Source organism: Plutella xylostella, chromosome 30 (assembly GCF_932276165.1).
Source record: "Plutella xylostella chromosome 30, ilPluXylo3.1, whole genome shotgun sequence".
Taxonomy (NCBI): Eukaryota; Metazoa; Arthropoda; class Insecta; order Lepidoptera; family Plutellidae; genus Plutella; species Plutella xylostella.
The window spans coordinates 560,259-577,546 of record NC_064010.1 but is presented as its reverse complement, the minus strand read 5'-3'; the positions used below and the strand labels follow the sequence as shown (position 1 = coordinate 577,546).

Below are 17,288 nucleotides of genomic sequence, written 5' to 3'. Positions count from 1 at the left end.
TGCAGGTGCATTCAATAAATACATATAGACATGGTGCTCTTGGCGCCCTCGGTATCCGCCATGAGGCTTATGCTAAAAATCTGCGAAGACTATGCAGAATCACATAACATGCTGTACAACGCAAGCAAATCTGTGTACATGGTGTTCGAGTCCTCTAACACTCCTGCCGAAAATCCCCCCCTACATCTCAATGGGGCAGCTCTGGCAAAGGTCAGCCAAGTTAAATATCTCGGACACCTAATTGACGACAAGCTTCGCGATGAAGCCGACATCGAGAGACAGCGCAGGGCTATCAGCGTCAAAGCCAACATGCTGGCGCGCCGCTTCCAGCGCTGCAGCGTGGAGGTGAAGCGCCTGCTGTTCACCACGTTCTGCTACAACCTGTACACGGCTGAGCTCTGGTGCCACTATACGAAGGCAGCATACAACCGAATCCGCGTGCAGTACAACAATGCATGGCGGATACTGCACCGCCTGCCCCCCTGGTGCAGCGCGTCGGAGATGTTCGCGGCCGGGCGCGTGCACGGCTGGGCGGCGCTGATGCGCCACACCACGGCGGGCGCGGCGGAGCGCCTGCGCCGGTCCTGCAACACCGTGGTGCGCGCGGCCGGCAGCTGGCAGGCGAGCCCCGTCCATGAAGTCTGGAGGCGACTACAAACACACTCACCATGACTGACAACTGGCTCAAACTGACTTTTCAATTATTGTGTGATAAATGCATGTAAAATAATGTTTAATATGAAATGAATTATGACTGTATTTAAAGGTAAAATGTAAATTAATTTTATATAATTTATTAGTAATCTTGCTTTATAAATAATTATCAATGTTAATGTTATTTAATCAAAAATATGGGTTATGACCTGGAATAAATAAATTTATTATTATTATTATTATTATTATTATTAAGGGGATATGTACAAAGGTTCCACTCAAGAAAGCCACGTACAGGTGCTTTGCCCCCCTCTCTGAATAGAATAGAATATAATACCTATTCTAAAAGGTTGTTTGGTCAAAAACCATGTATTTAATACATTTGGAAACACATCCGGGCAAATCGAGTTACGTGAGTTTGTACTTAACTTGTACATAAATATGTACCGTATTACATAAGGAAGGTTGAGTAGATATTGTTTTTTTACCAAGTGATACTTAAGTATCTGTGACAAATAGCCAACCAAAAGCCGAGAACAAATATCTCCCCGATCGGGGATCGAACCCGCGACCTTCAGTGCAGTTGCGATTCTATAAAGCTAATTGTCAAAACTCGATTCTGAATCCGGAGTGAGTTTTCAAATTTACACATTGAATTTCGAGATTTTAACAAATAATGTATGAGATGACATATACACAGTGAAAAGTGAAGGGAGAATGAATGAAATGAGATGAGGTGAGATGTCTGATTTTACAGAATCGCAATGCAGCGATTATAAGATTCGAAACCTCCGTTTACGTTGCGTATCGTTAATTGTCACAATTTGTTAGTTCCAAAAGTGACATTTGTTTTTTCATTGTTAGGTGGAAATTCACCAAACGCTAAACGTATTTAGTAGCCTGTCATACGTCTGTCAGTTAGTACAAAATGTACTAAATACGTTTAGCGTTTGGTGAAATTCCACCTTAGTGTAGTTTCGAAAACAGTATCGAATCCTGTGATCGCACATCAGCACAGCAGTCAGAGTCACTAACCACTGCACCATCCGGTCATCGTTGTCACAAAACATAGGTACCTACGTCATCCAACCATACAACTCAATATTTATTGACCCAGCCCGGTATAGAACACGGAAAATTTACAACAAAGAGTTAAACAAACACTCAACAATTAGGTATTACTCAGACATGTAGGCTCTACAGAGTGTTGCAAAAAGAAAGATTCATTTTCCATAGAAACTTTGTAGGTCACGTGACTTTTTGCTATGGAGAATGTTTTTTTTCACGAATTTTGACATTCTGATTTCATTTTCGGGCTTAGATATAACATGCTGTACACGTAGGTTTCGGTTTAGTATATTTATTTTTTATTTACACTTTATTGGAAATTTACAATAGTAATAACGAATAATCAGGTGGACTTAATGCTAAAAGCATTTTCTGCCAGTCAACCTGCAGGAGGTACGGGTGTGCTAATAAGAAAAAAAAATATCAAACATAATTGTGATTGTGGAGTTCCTAATAATGATAATACCTAAACCCTAAAACTAATTTAATATACATATTTGTATGACCCTATACCTAAATAACTAATCCTAACTTATAAAGATAAAAAATAAAATATATATTATAAATGCGAAAGTAACTGTGTCTGTCTGTCTGTCTGTCTGTTACTCTTTCACGCCAAAACTACTGAACGGATTTGAATGAAATTTGGTATACATACGGTCTAGACCCTGGGAAAGAACATAGGCTACTTTTTATCCCGGAATTCCCACGGGAAATATTTTTAAGGCGAAGCGAAACGCGCGGGAACAGCTAGTATACTATACAATAAGTACATATAAATCCCTTATATATATATATATATATATATATATATATATACAAAAACAGGGGGTACAAGAAAAGACTGCCTAATTAATCTTTTTGCAACATCCTGTATACTTGCCAAAGTCGGATGGATGTACTTTGACATTGAAATTAGCATAACATTACGCAGGCTTTTAAGTTTTGGCCGAGTGAGCAAAAAATATGTTCGCTGAGGAATCGTTTTGTTTGACCTTGGATATTTAAAACACACGCACTCACGCCTTGTACTAATGTACTCCCTTGCGGGGTAGGCAGAGGTGCATTGCTGCACCCACTTTTCGCCAGAGTGTTATGTTAGTCGTAATGTAATAGGGGGCGGGCCTATTGCCATTTTACGGGCACATCCAAGACCCGAGAACAAATATCTGTGTTTAAACAAATATCTGCCCCAGCCGGGAATCGAACCCGGGACCATCGGCTCAGTAGTCAGGGTCAAATTGGATATTTAAAATTAGCTTTAATTATAGAAATAAAACATTTACATGATCAGCAATGTTTCCTGACCCCAGTAGTATTGAAAATCCCTTGAATATATGAGCAGATATCCCCATTTTCTTTGCTTGGACCATTTCCCGCCACGCTGGTCCACTGCGGTTTGGTGGGTTCATATATCTACTAAGATTCACTTAATCTAGATAAGTATGCAGGTTTCCACACGATGTTTTCCTTTACCGTGAAACACGTGGTTTTATAAATTCCTAATTTCTAAACTATTTAGTAAATGCTGGGATTGAACCCACGACTTTTTTTTATCTTCTAACGCCACAGCTCAACATTTTATTATAGCTTGAGTATGTTTTTATAAGAAAAAGATCAGAGATTACCGTAATTCTATTTTGGGTAGCAGATACTAACAAAAACTTATATTACCTAGTAGTTACCTCTATCAATTTTCACTTCAAGTTTTGGCAGGTTTTTTACACACAGCTTTAAATAGTTGTGTTTTTATTTCCGGTCCAGCTAAGCAAGGTTCAAGTTTATTGTGAATCTAATGTAATAACACTTTTAGGATTTTTTTATCTCTAGGTATGTTCCAAGTCCAAGTTCTATTTATCTGTGTAGATATTTCAGCTGTCCGATACATCAATTAAAGGCTCCGCCTAGTTTGGGGTCGGATGGCCGTGTGTGAGGTGTCCCTACATATTATTATAATAATATTTTGTCGCAAAACAGTGAAATTTTAACTTACAGTGCAGCGATCACAGGATTCGATACTATTTTCGAAACTTCACAAACATATGGAAAAAGAACAGTATAGTCGACTGTCACTATCAAAATGTATTTATGACATTTGTTTTTTCCATATGTTTGTGTAGATTCGAAAATAGTATCGAATCCTGTGATCGCTGCACAGATCTGCAGGTGTTCAACTTTCGTTGCGCTAGAAAAGTGAATTTTTATGTCAATCTTCTGACCTTTATCGGATACTAGCTGTTCCCGCGCGCTTCGCTTCGCCTTAAAAAGTTTTTCCGTGGGAATTCCGGCATAAAAAGTAGCCTATGTTCTTTCCCAGGGTCTAGACCGTATGTATACCAAATTTCATTCAAATCGGTTCAGTAGTTTTGGCGTGAAAGAGTAACAGACAGACAGACAGACAGACAGACAGACACAGTTACTTTCGCATTTATAATATTAGTTAGGATTAACGCACGATTCACAAATAACAAAATCAAGAGTGTGATAAATCGGATCGGATGTTTATTTTTGGTTTAAAAGTAAGGCTGAATGGTGTAGTGGTTAGTGACCCTGACTGCTCTATGCCTAAGGTCCCGGGTTTGATTCCCGGCTGGGGCAGATAGATAGATAGATAGTATATTCTTTATTTGTAGATATTTGTTTAAAGACAGATATTTGTACTCGGGTCTTAGGTATTGATATTTATATTTAATATTTATCTATCTATGTATTTGTGTAGATATATCAGCTATCCGATACCCATAACACAGGCTCTGCCTAGTTTGGGGTCGGATGGCCGTATGTGATATGTCCCCACATATTATATTATTATGTAACTGTCGTTCCAGTAAATTATTTATTTTAATATCTTAAACAAAATTCCGCTGAAGTATTTTTTTCATACAAAAGAATTCAACGGGTTGCCTCGTCATTGCGATTTGGATGTTCTGGCAAAACTAGGTACATAGGTACAACCATTGACTCATATATTACTAGCGTAATTACAGGCCCAACCTCACTAGATAATGAAACCCTCGTGTTGGCCCTAAAATCTCATAAATCTGACATAATATGTATGAATAGGGCCAGCGCGCGGGTGTCATTTTCTTTTGACAAAACGTTCTGACGGGCGCATCAATCAACAAATATGATGATACTTACGTAAGTAATAATAAGTATATTAAATACAGTTTCAATATTTTAACGATGATAATCAAATATCTGATTGCGACTGACCTACTAAAACTCAAATATTTTAGTAACACAGAAAAAATTGTACAGGATGAAATATTATTAGTGTCATTCCTATAATATTGTAAGGTTAATGCATCCTCTTCGTACTGAGCAACTTTTGTTAACCGACTAAGCCTAAAAAAACATAACAAATACTACAATACCAAGACCTCATTGGGAACGTAACTGATAAAGTCACATATTACACACACATAAAGTCACAGTTTACCTACGAACGCCATACTTACTCAAGCTTTAAACATTAAAATTAGACCTTAAGCCTAATTATGCCCCGTTCTGACGACTTGCTCACTCGCCGGCCTCGACCGGGCGAGTCCACTTGCCCAAGTACACAGCCAATGCGCGGAGGTCAAAACAATTAAGTTAAATGTAAGCTTTTGTATAGATAAAGGCTTTTCCTGGACTATATGTGAAGGTTGTCGGTTAAGGCTCATCTGTAAAGTGCCACGATTTATACATTAAGGGCCACTTGCACCAGCGTATTTAATCTAGGTTTAGTGTTAGTGTCAAATTTTATATAACTGACGTTTCTTAAATCAATTAAAAAAATTAAACATTTTCACTTGTGAATAACCTTATGTGCGCCCTTATGGTAAGCATCCACTTCGGTATCATCGTATGCATCGCACCAAACGGATTTCCATAAATGCGTGGCGAAACGGCGTCGGCAATGCCGATTAAGTAGATGCACCTCACACCACCAACCCGCTCCAGGCCAGGACGGCGTGGTGGACTAGGCCTAAACCCTTCTTCATTGGAAGGAGACCCGTGCCCCAGCAGTGGGGACGTGATTGGTTGTGATGACAATACAATACAATACAATACAATACAAAACACTTTATTGGCACCAAGAATAAAAATTACAAAAAACAAAACTTAAAAATAAAACAGTACAAAAAGGCGGCCTTATTGCTTATAGCAATCTCTACCAGACAACCTTTGGATGGAAGAGAGTAAGTCTATATGATTGTGAGGTAGTTGTGGTGCAAGTATATATATATACATAAAATATATACTACTTAAACAGTACACACACTAAATAAATAAATAAAACAAAAAATAAATATCTAATAACTATATATATTATATATATATACCTATAATATACTTACATAAACAGTGATGACGATACATAGGAGTATAATAATCTTATGTATTATTAAATTATTTCCCTAAGACATTCTGCATACAATGGTTGTCATGTAGATATAACAGGAAGTTATTATAAATGTGGATAATTCACACAATTACGATGTTACACAATAACTTTAGGTACTTTATGTTGTGCTCTTGGCAACTTACGCACAGGCTATTAAAATACTATTAGGTAAGTGTAATATTAAGAGTAGTGCAATGATAATGACGAAAGGTAAACTTAATTGGCTTTCTTGTTAATTAAGAAATGAAAAACCACCGACAATGGTATGGAATGGTGTGGAATGTGTTTAGCACATCTAGATATGTGAACCCACCAACCCGCAGTGGACCAGCGTGGTGGGAAATGGTCCAAGCTTAGGAAGGCAGTTTAGACCTTGGGGATATGCACAAAGGATCCACTCGAGAGAGCCAGGTGCAGGTACTTATACCCCCACAGAGAATGGAATAGAATAGGTATAGAATGTCCATAACTTTAAAGATGTAAATTGGAAGAAATAATACAAGCTTACTACAGATGGTGACTGTACCCGATGCCCAGTTGTAATTGGTTGTTAAGTATATGATGATATATGATACAACTATGTTTGTTTTGTAAATAATGCTCAGCTATTCATTTAGGATTGTGATTGTCACATACATTATACACAAACATGAATAAACATTATTAAATTAATGTTACATATAGGTATGTAGGAATTTCAGTAATGCAATTATACATTAAATTAGTACCTACTTATGGCACTAACAACCACTCTGGTGAAAAGTGGGTGTAGCAACTCTGCCTACCCCGCAAGGGAGTACACTAGTACAATGCGTGAGTGTGTGTGTGTGTGTGTGTGTGTGTGTGTGTGTGTGTGTGTGTGTGTGTGTGTGTGTGTGTGTGTGTGTGTGTGTGTGTGTGTGTGTGTGTATGTGTGTGTGTGTGTGTGTGTGTGTGTGGGTGTGTGTGTTATTTTATAGGTATTTTGCATGAAAAAACGGTTTCCTTTACCTGCATTTTTACATTACAGTTTTGATAATTATTTGTCTAGGCACTTAAGTCTACTATTACTTTTTACAACCTTATAGTCCCTACCTACATATAACTTTTTTTCCAAACGTTTAAATAGTTTCCGACAGAGGTACTGCCATGATATATGCTATGAAAAATTAAATAAACTTTTTACAATGATGCTGAACAAAAAAAAAAAAAAAAAAACACGCACTCACGCCTTGTACTAATGTACTCCCTTGCGGGGTAGGCAGAGGTGCATTGCTGCACCCACTTTTCGCCAGAGTGTTATATTAGTCCCAATGTAATAGGGGGCGGGCCTATTGCCATTTTACGGGCACATCCAAGACCCGAGAACAAATATCTGTGTTTAAACAAATATCCGCCCCAGCCGGGAATCGAACCCGGGACCATCGGCTCAGTAGTCAGGGTCACTAACCACTACGCCATTCGGTCGTCGTTGATGCTGAACAGTTCTATAAAATAACCGTTCTTTATCGCATAGGTAGGCTGGGTAGGTACGTACTTTATATTATTACACTTGATATTATTGCCTAATCTATTTATATATCTTGCGTTTTCCTAGTAAACATGGAAAGTAACATCGATCCAAAATGGCAAAAGGACTTATTATAAATTAGCTAAGTTCGTTATAGACTAACCCCCTTATTCATAAAAAAGTTACTGGACGCTTTAGTTATTGAACTGTTTTGTCACTCTCTGACAGAGAACCATTTGTTCTTTGACAGAGAGTGACAAAACAGTTTATTAGCTAAAGCGTCCAGTAACTTTTTTGTGAATAAGGGGGTAAACAATAAGGCACTAAAAATAACACAGAACTACCCGCAAAAATCAATTCAAAGCAAAAGGAGGAGGAAAAACTGGATCACAAACATATAGGTACATTATTAATTTATACATAATATCAAACAAGTCTAAGGAAAAAACCCGTTGTCAAACATCAGGTCGGTTACCGTCCACATTTCATCACAAGATGTGCTAAAATCTTGCCAAAAATACTTTAATCACATGCTAATAAGCCGAGTTTCATTCATTTTACTTTATTGGCTAGATTGTTGTGCAAACAGTAAGCAGCCTTGGGTTGCTCAGTTGTTTGAGTTTAAGCAATTATAACACTTCTTGGTGAGTCTGTCCTTTCGCCTTGCCAGTTGCCACGCGAACCGTTCGTACTAAATATTCGACTTCGGACACAATCTTTGGATTATCCTGTAGATATATTTCGCAGATATATTGAATGGGTAGACAAATAAACCTTAGTAAAGAATAAGAATAGATTAACAGCTCTATAACTTATGTGCCAGAAGATATCGCAAAACGATTGGATTATTAATTCTACGCGTAAAACACAATTCTTCTGCGCTCCAAAGAGCAAACTGCCGACTGCATTTTTAAAAATCTAAAGCACTGGCCGTTTCTAATGCAAATTAAGAAGAAAAAACCCAACTTACACCACTTCCTCAGGAATGCGCTGGTCAGCTTAGCGCACAGCTTGTCTCTGCCCTGCATTGTGACTGTTCCAATTCGAGATTCAAAATTTGAAAAAAACAAAAACCGTCGCACTTTCACTGTTTCATCACTGACACAGCACTTTTTCGTGTATACAGGGTGGCACTATCTTCTCAGAGTCTTATCCATGTGGTTCTGTGTTCTGTGTTCTCCGCACGTGCGTGTGTGGCGGAGCGCGCGCGGGGACTGCGGGCCGGGCTGCAATGCAAAGAAAACGAGCGTTTAGCGAAGTCGAGAGACTTGAGAGGCCATATCCATGTTAAAACAGGTTTTTAAAGGGATATTTTTCGACAAAACTTTTAAGTTTTTTTTTGTGGTTTCTGAAGGCTTGGCTGGTTTTTTTTTACTGGATATAAAAATAATAATTAAGTAGCCTCATTTGAATACTAACTAAAGACAAACAAGGATGACTTAAAATAATTAATTCACAAAATCAAGTATAATTAAAAAAGTTATTTGCAAAAAAAAAATATCCATAAAAAATAATAATATATCACAGAATGGTTAGTTAACGACTTTTAATTCGACAAATTTCTTGCCATTTTCTCAGAGAAACTTACATACAAGTACAACTACACAACCTACTGATAGTAAATAAATTGAATTCTAAATTTGTATATCTTCTGATTCCGAATGACCGTGAGGAATTCGATAACAAGTGAAGGAGGAAACAATAGCCTACCGCAGTTGTATTATTATTCACAGTTGTACAAACATAACTGTACCAATACAAGTACAACTCTACACCAGAATGCCGCAATCTAACTTCTTCTTCTTCTTCTTCCTAGCGTGTTTGGGGACAAACACTGGAGCTGGAGTAGGATTTGTCACCGTGGTGAATGGATTAGCCAGTCAGATTTGATGTTTGTCGCTGGGTACCCAGTATGTGCCGCTACACGGGTTCGTTATCGACGTCGATAAACTATTTTACTACGCGGTCCACCAATCACATGCCCGTGCAAAATGATGCGTCCGTTGCGTACGATGCTGAAAGGTAGACGCTAACCTTTAGCACTCGTTGGGAAAGGCTTTAGGCCTAGAATTAGGTAATGAAGAAAAGCAAAATAACAGAGATCTAATGACATCAAGTCAAGTACGTACATGCAAAAATTATGTCTTAACACCAATTCCACAAGTTAACATAAATACAAGAATCTATTTCGAACGAAGCCAAGTGTGATAAATCGCGTACTTGTGACAATGACATAAAAACGGACAATAATTAAACAAATAATGAAATAATAATTCACACGGGCAAAGATTACAAGTCACTAAGTCTCAAGGATTGTGTTAAGGTGGGGACTGTTCGACGATTCTTTCTATACTTCCATACTCGTATACCCTCGGATCTCCGGGGTCCCTCTGGGAAGTCATGAGCAACCTAGGTCGTCTACTGGCTTTCTGGGGTGAGCTTGGGTGGCTTAATACCTAGTCACCCCATAGGTATTTCACGCATAATTGCCCACTTTAGAGGCTAAATGCGGAAAATCAGCTCGCCATGATAGATTGATAGATAGATACTTCTATACTTTAGATACCGTTTAATGAGTGTTTCAAGGGGTATTTGACAGATTGATAAGAAATTTGACAGCGCTAAACTATGTTGAACACTGTCTAAGTTTTTGTGGCACGGCCCCTTTTTGTCTACATGTCAGGGTGATGGCACGTGGAAGTCCGCAGTCTCTGCCTACCCCTCTGGGAGACAGCAGTGAGCTTTCTGTATGTGTATGGATGTCCGGAAAATATGCATCAAACGAAAACGGGTGACTTAAGTAGGTGCTTTTCCTAGTTTCAAAACTTTTGGAAATTCAATGAAATTGTAAAAAGTTATGTGACCCATACATTTTCATGGTTAACAATTTACCATAAAAACCAGCTAAAAGCTCATATTTTATATAATACTTAAAATTCTGTTTGAAATGTCACCTTAAGATTGAGTGTTTGGAAGTACATAGCTCAAATTATATAATTTTTTGATATGTAGAATCTTTTTGGGCAAAAATATAATTATTTCCTGATAAAAACTGTGCCTAATTGCCAACGGGAAAATGATAATTTTGTCAATTAACAATTTGAGTTTTAAATTTGCTTATCTCTGTAAATACTAATTACCTACAAGCGTACGTATACCTCACTAAATAAAAATAATAAAAAAGACCGTGGTCTGTTTTTGAAATGAAGTTCAGGAGTTTTAAATGCTATGTTATTTATGTACAATTTTACATTTATACCTACCTGCAGAACCCTCCATTAGTAATAGGTATTGAGAGTCCCAACCCTTGTATCTAGTCACAACTTGATTTTGTGATTAAAGCATTAGGACGAAAATAGAACATTAACTGTGCAAAAGCGCGACACACACAAAGTCAACAAAAAGTCAGAAATACTCGTAGTAGGAAAAACAAATAATGTGCTTTGCTTTTTATTATCGGTAAAAGTCGGTCGTGTGAGTGCACCCTTATATGACAGCATTGCGTTGCCTGAGTCATAAGAATTGTAATCACCACATTATTTAATTAGTCATGCTTCGTATTTAACACGAATTCATTTAATTCCTAATTGCGAATCCATTAGGTAAGCCGTTTTGTATTTCTAGATAAATCAGCGTTGGAGTTACATCATCCATCACGAGCCATCACGTCCCCACTGCTGGGGCACGGGTCTCCTTCCAATGACGGAAGGGTTTTAGGCCTAGTCCACCTCGCTGGGCTAGTACTGGTTGGTGGACACCAACACAGAGAGTTGTTGTCGGGTAAGTGGGCAACCAAACTAACAATGATGAGGAGTTACATCAATTGAAATTCAATTGCGAATGTACGGTGGCCTGCGCCTAAAAGTATACAGGCGGAGTTTTTAAAATAGCGATGATGAAGGGACCAGCTACATGTGTTATAAATCCCGGGACGTGTTGTGTGTGATGTGTGTAGCAGTAGTGTTTATGTGGGTGTGCTGGAGCAGCATGTGAGCTTGAGATCGCTATTTTAAAAACTCCGCCTGTATACTTTTAGGCGCAGGCCACCGTACCTACATAATGATTTGCACAATGCAATATAAGAGCCTATGATCTATGATATAACAAAAAGAAAACACGCTCTCACGCCTTGTACTAATGTACTCCCTTGCGGGGTAGGCAGAGGTGCATTGCTGCACCCACTTTTCGCCAGAGATATGATATAACAAACCTAAGCTTTTTCTAGAGGTATAATGGTTTTCTATAATGGCTGGATGTAAGTGCCCTATGTACCTGCCCCTAGCTCGAATGGAAAGTGTCTGCCTAAGCTTGGACCATTTCCCACCACGCTGGTCCACTGCGGGTTGGTGGGTCCTCACATCTAGAGGTGACGGCTGAATGGTGTAGTGGTTGGTGACCCTGACTGCTATGTCGAAAGTCCCGGGTTCGATTCCCGGCTGGGGCAGATGTTTGTTTAAAGACAGATATTTGTACTCGGGTCTTGGGTGTTGATATTTATATTTAGTTTGTATCTATCTATGTATTTGTGTAGATATATCAGCTGTCTGACACCTATAACACAGGTTCTGCCTAGCTTGAGGTCAGATGGCCGTGTGTGAGATGACCCCACATATGAAAAACATATTAGATCTGTTCTGATTTGTGCAGTCAAATAAAAAATATTTTCTTTCGTGCAGTCGACTCACTTGGATAAGTTGAATAGCTGCCACGAACTTCACGTCAAGTATTCTCAATTTTCCGGAAATCCCCGTTTAAAAACAAACAGACAAGACAATCGCATGACTCTCTTTGTCTGAGGTGTTTATAAACAATGCATCGTACTGGGAGTTCGTGGACCTCCGAGAATGACAATACCCTGAGGGTTTTTATTTTTACGAATTTCACTTTAACTTTGTACCACCAAATTCATCACGACCCATCACATCCCCACTGCTTGGGCACGTGCCTCCTTTCAATGAAGGGAGGGGTTTTTAGGCCTAGTCCACCACGCGGGCCTAGTGCGGGTTGGTGGACCCCAACACAAGCAAGCTTGAGCAAGCCTGTGCTGAGAGAGTTGTCTGGGAAGTGGCCAACCCGACTGTCAGATGTTTTAAAGCCGCCCGTAATACGACCAAATTCGGGTATTAATAATGTATTATATGTCTATGATATATATCAGCTGTCTGATAGCTGTATATTACAGGCTCTGCCTACGAGGGCGATACCGAAATGATCGGGAATAGAAAAAAGTACAAAGATATTATAATATTATTTACTTTTATTGTTTTTCAAAGTAGTCTCCGTTACATTCAATGCACTTTTTCATTCGATTAAACCAATCATTGAAACAGTAATTCCAGTCTGAAGTGGATACTGTCAAAACAGCTGATTTGTAAGCTTCGACCGCCTCTTCTGGGCCGCTAAACCGTTGACCACGTAGCATATCTTTAATTCTTGGGAATGTAAAATAATCACTGGGGCTCAGATCAGGGCCATACGGAGGATGGTCCATCAACTCCACGTTTTCCATATTTAAAAACGTTCTTGTTTTGCGAGCGGTATGAGAGCTTGCATTATCGTGGTGAAGGATTATACGACGATTCGGGTTAGTTTTACGAAGTTCTCTTACGACTTCCGGCAAACAAACTGTTGTGTACCAATCAGCAGTAACCGTCCTTTGTTCTTGTAATGGAATCGTAGCCACATGGCCAGTTTTCGATACAAACGAAGCGACCATTTTTTTCGACACGCTGCGTGAGCGAATAACTTTTGTTGGCTTGACCTCACCTTCGAAGACCCAAACTGCCGATTGATGTTTTCTTTCGGGCTCATATGAATAAATCCACGATTCATCACCAGAGACGATATTGTAGACAGCATTTGAACTGCCTCCATTGAACCGTTGCAGAGCAGATCGACACCAATTAACACGAGCCGACTTTTGTTCCTCGGTCAAACGGTGGGGCACCCAGCGCGAAACTAACTTCTTGACACCCAGTTCTTCATGTAAAATGGTTTGAATGGCTGTCATACCAATGCTGAGAGAAGCCCGAATCTGCTCGTATGTCACATGTCTATGTTCTTTTATTAACTGGCGTACAGCATCGATGTTATCTTGTGTTACCGCTGTTTTTGGCCGACCAGTAGAAGGGACTGTGGTAAGAGAGGAACGTCCACGGCGAAACTCAGAATACCAACGATATATAGTCGTTTTACTTGGTGCTTCAAGTTTATAAATAGAAACAAGCTCGGCGAGACATTGTTCTTGAGATAAACCTCGACGAAAGTTGTGAAAAATTATTGCACGGAAATGTTCCCGCGTAAGCTCCATTTTTTACACCGACTTGTCAAATTCAAATGGTCAATACTCTTATATTTTTTACTTTTTTTTAAATTCGAAAATGGAATTATGTTTGAAAAAACACTACATTTGATACACCAAAAAGGTTTCACTCTAATTTATTCCTAAGTATTCCATTCCCGATGTTTTCGGTGTAGCTAGCTTGGGGTCGGATGGCTGTGTGTGAGATGTCCCCACTAATTATTATTACAAATATATATTTGTCTATCTTCACTGATTCTCGAATGGTGTAAAAAGACCCACTGTCGAGGCTCTCTATTAAGCTAACTTGTGTGTTTGTACATACCAAGCACAGTAGATAGGTAAAGGTACCTAATAGGTATTTACCTACGTATGTTTGTATTCTATTGTCACTTCACAGGAATCCCATAATAAGGTGATTGTCCTTACTCGTGACATCACCAATATAAAGCAGAAGAATGTAGACACATCCAGTGTATTGTCTCAATATTACAGAGGCATTTTTGAATGAAGTTTTGACACATTCCCTAGCCCGTATCTCCAAAGCAACGTTCTTAAAATTTTGCCCAGGGTGCGCCGGACTTAAGTAGGTATTTTATTTATATTTATTTATTTAAACACTTTATTGCATACACATAGAAACATACAAAATAACAGTTACTAGTTAGTCATATAACAGTAATAATCTAATAATAAACGATCAGATCAATCTCTCAATCAGTAACAGAGCAACACCTAATGTAAGTAGCTTTTAGCATTTTTATTATTATTATACTAAAGTGGAGCAGACAGAAATTATACAATCTCTTTTTCTTACTTTAGATTAAGTATCCATTTCGGTATTTGACCTAGAATATGTTGAACAGCGTGGTGCGGCGATTGCCTGAAGGCTGATCATAATTAATATCATACTTTATGCACATACTCGTATAACGACAGTGATAACATAACAGAAGCCTAGGAGATAGTGTCTAGAGGCCTATACTTACCTCTGTTGTAGTGGACTATTACTATTGATTTTTAATAAATGGTTATTATTATTATTACGGTATGGCAGAATTTGGTTAGTTTTTTTATTAACTGGCAATAGTGACTAGGGCTGTTAACAAGATACGTTAATATCCGATATTTGTACTCGGGTCTTGGGTGTTGATATTTATATTTAGTATGTCTATTTGTATTTGTGTGTATATCAGCTGTCCGACACCCATAACACAGGTTCTGCCTAGCTTGGGGTCGGATGGCCATGTGTGAGATATCCCCACATATTTATTTATTTAACTACCTACCTGTTTGTTCAGCGGGTTGTGTCAAAACACTAGATATATTCACGTTACCAAGCATTCATCAATTTATCGATCACCCAAGGCCTCTTATATCACTGGCTGCCTCTATAACTATAAGAGTTACACACAAATGCTTGGATCTCTATAAGCAACGCATAAAGGTCACGATTGCATACAGCCTATACGGCGACCTCAACTGGTGGACGTGACGTGAGTTCCGAGTTCGCGATAGGAAAATGTACCTTGTTGCCATATCTAGTGAACATGTTCTAGATAAAATATTGTACAATAAAAGTACATTCACGAGCAATGAAAAAGTTTCAGTGACAATAGCACCAAATTACACATAGGTAAATATAAATATAAATATGTGGGGACATCTCACACACGGCCATCCGACCCCAAGCTAGGCAGAACCTGTGTTATGGGTGTCGGACAGCTGATATATCTACACAAATACATAGATAGATACATACTAAATATAAATATCAACACCCAAGACCCGAGTACAAATATCTGTCTTTAAACAAATATCTGCCCCAGCCGGGAATCGAACCCGGGACCTTCGGCATAGCAGTCAGGGCCACTAACCACTACGCCATTCGACCGTCTAAGTAAATTCACCAGTGAGCAGAAGCATTTTAGGTCTCCTTTAATGCACAAAAGGAGCGTCCTATACTGACCTGATCCTGAATTTCTGATTCCCTAACATACACCTATTTTGTATGTTTCTATGTGTATGAAATAATATGCGTAGGTACCTAATATGAGTTTCAGAATGGGCTTGAATGATTTAAATTTTATGATCATTAGGTTATTTTTATTTCTCGAGTCTGTATTTCCTCTAAAGGATCGCATCAGAAACGAGGTAGGTATTGTGTGAATATTGTTCCAACTATAAGACAATGCGATGAACTTAGGCAATCATGCGCATTATATTATGTTCACAGAGTGGCGGTCACACGCACACACTCATTGTTATCGTAGACACCCAAATTTATTCTGCTAGGTTTATTTAAGTATTAAAACGGTTGCTGCTTCGGCAGCAGTCGTTAAGCCTAGTCAGAGGCCTTCGGGCGGCTTGAAAACATCTGACAGTCGGGTTGCCCACTTACCCGACCACTCTCTCAGGACAAGCTTGCTTGTGTTGGGGTCCACCAACCCACACTAGGCCAGCGTGGTGGACTAGGCCTAAACCCTTCCTTCATGGGTCGTGATGATACACAGAACGCACATATGAAAACATGGTGCAAACCGAACTGAAGGCCTGCAAAGGTATTTAGGCATCAGGATTTTAGGTGATAAATAGCAATATACATGAGCTTCGTGCAATAAAGTAGCAAGTTCCATGATTCATGCTGAACCGGTATTTTTGTACTTACGTGTATATCGAGGAATAAAATTACATGTATATCCAAGAATAGAGAGAGCTGCAAAGATCTGACTGCCAAGTTGCCAACCTCCAATGATGGAGAGGCACTATAAGAAGAAGAAGGAATAAAATTCTAATAGACACAGCAAAGTACGAAAAAATTGCGTTTTTAAAGATGGCGTCCGCACACAGATTATTATTTGTGATTTCGCGCGCAACTTGTGATTCATAATCGTAATCGTAACAGACATGCTAGTCACAGGGGTCACTCTAGCTACGTGTTCATCATCATCAGCCAATAATCATCCACTGCTGGACATAGGTTTCTCCCAAAGAGCGTCACAACACTCGGTCCTCGGCCTTCCTCATCCAACCACTACCGGCTACCCGCCTAAGGTCGTCAGTCCAGCGGGAAGGAGGGCGTCCCACGCTGCGTTTGCCTGTTCGTGGTCACTACTCGAGAACTCGTCTACCCCAACGGTTATCGGTTCTTAGGCAGATATAACCAGCCCACTGCCACTTCAGCTTGAATACGTGTTAATTGTACGAAAACGATGTCTAATACCTGTGCTGCACTAAACTCGACTCTGTCTCCATGTATTAAACGTACCGACAGCATGGCAGGATGGCATATGGCAGCTGTCGTTCGACCAGTGATTGGTCGAGCTAGAGTAAACACTTCTTGACCAATTAAGAAGTGAATCAGTGCATAACCGAGTTTTATA

The 17,288-nt window shown here is 39.1% G+C and overlaps 1 protein-coding gene across 1 annotated transcript in view; it reads right to left on the bottom strand.

Annotated features, from left to right (window-relative positions):
• The window catches only part of LOC105392433 (scavenger receptor class B member 1), a 79,241-nt gene that overhangs the window by 51,158 nt on the left and 10,795 nt on the right, over nucleotides 1–17,288 (bottom strand). The window contains exon 2 of the mRNA XM_048631886.1: nucleotides 8,575–8,830. Coding sequence (XP_048487843.1) covers nucleotides 8,575–8,632 — 58 coding nt within the window. The 5' untranslated portion in view covers nucleotides 8,633–8,830. The remainder of the gene's footprint in view (nucleotides 1–8,574; nucleotides 8,831–17,288) is intronic.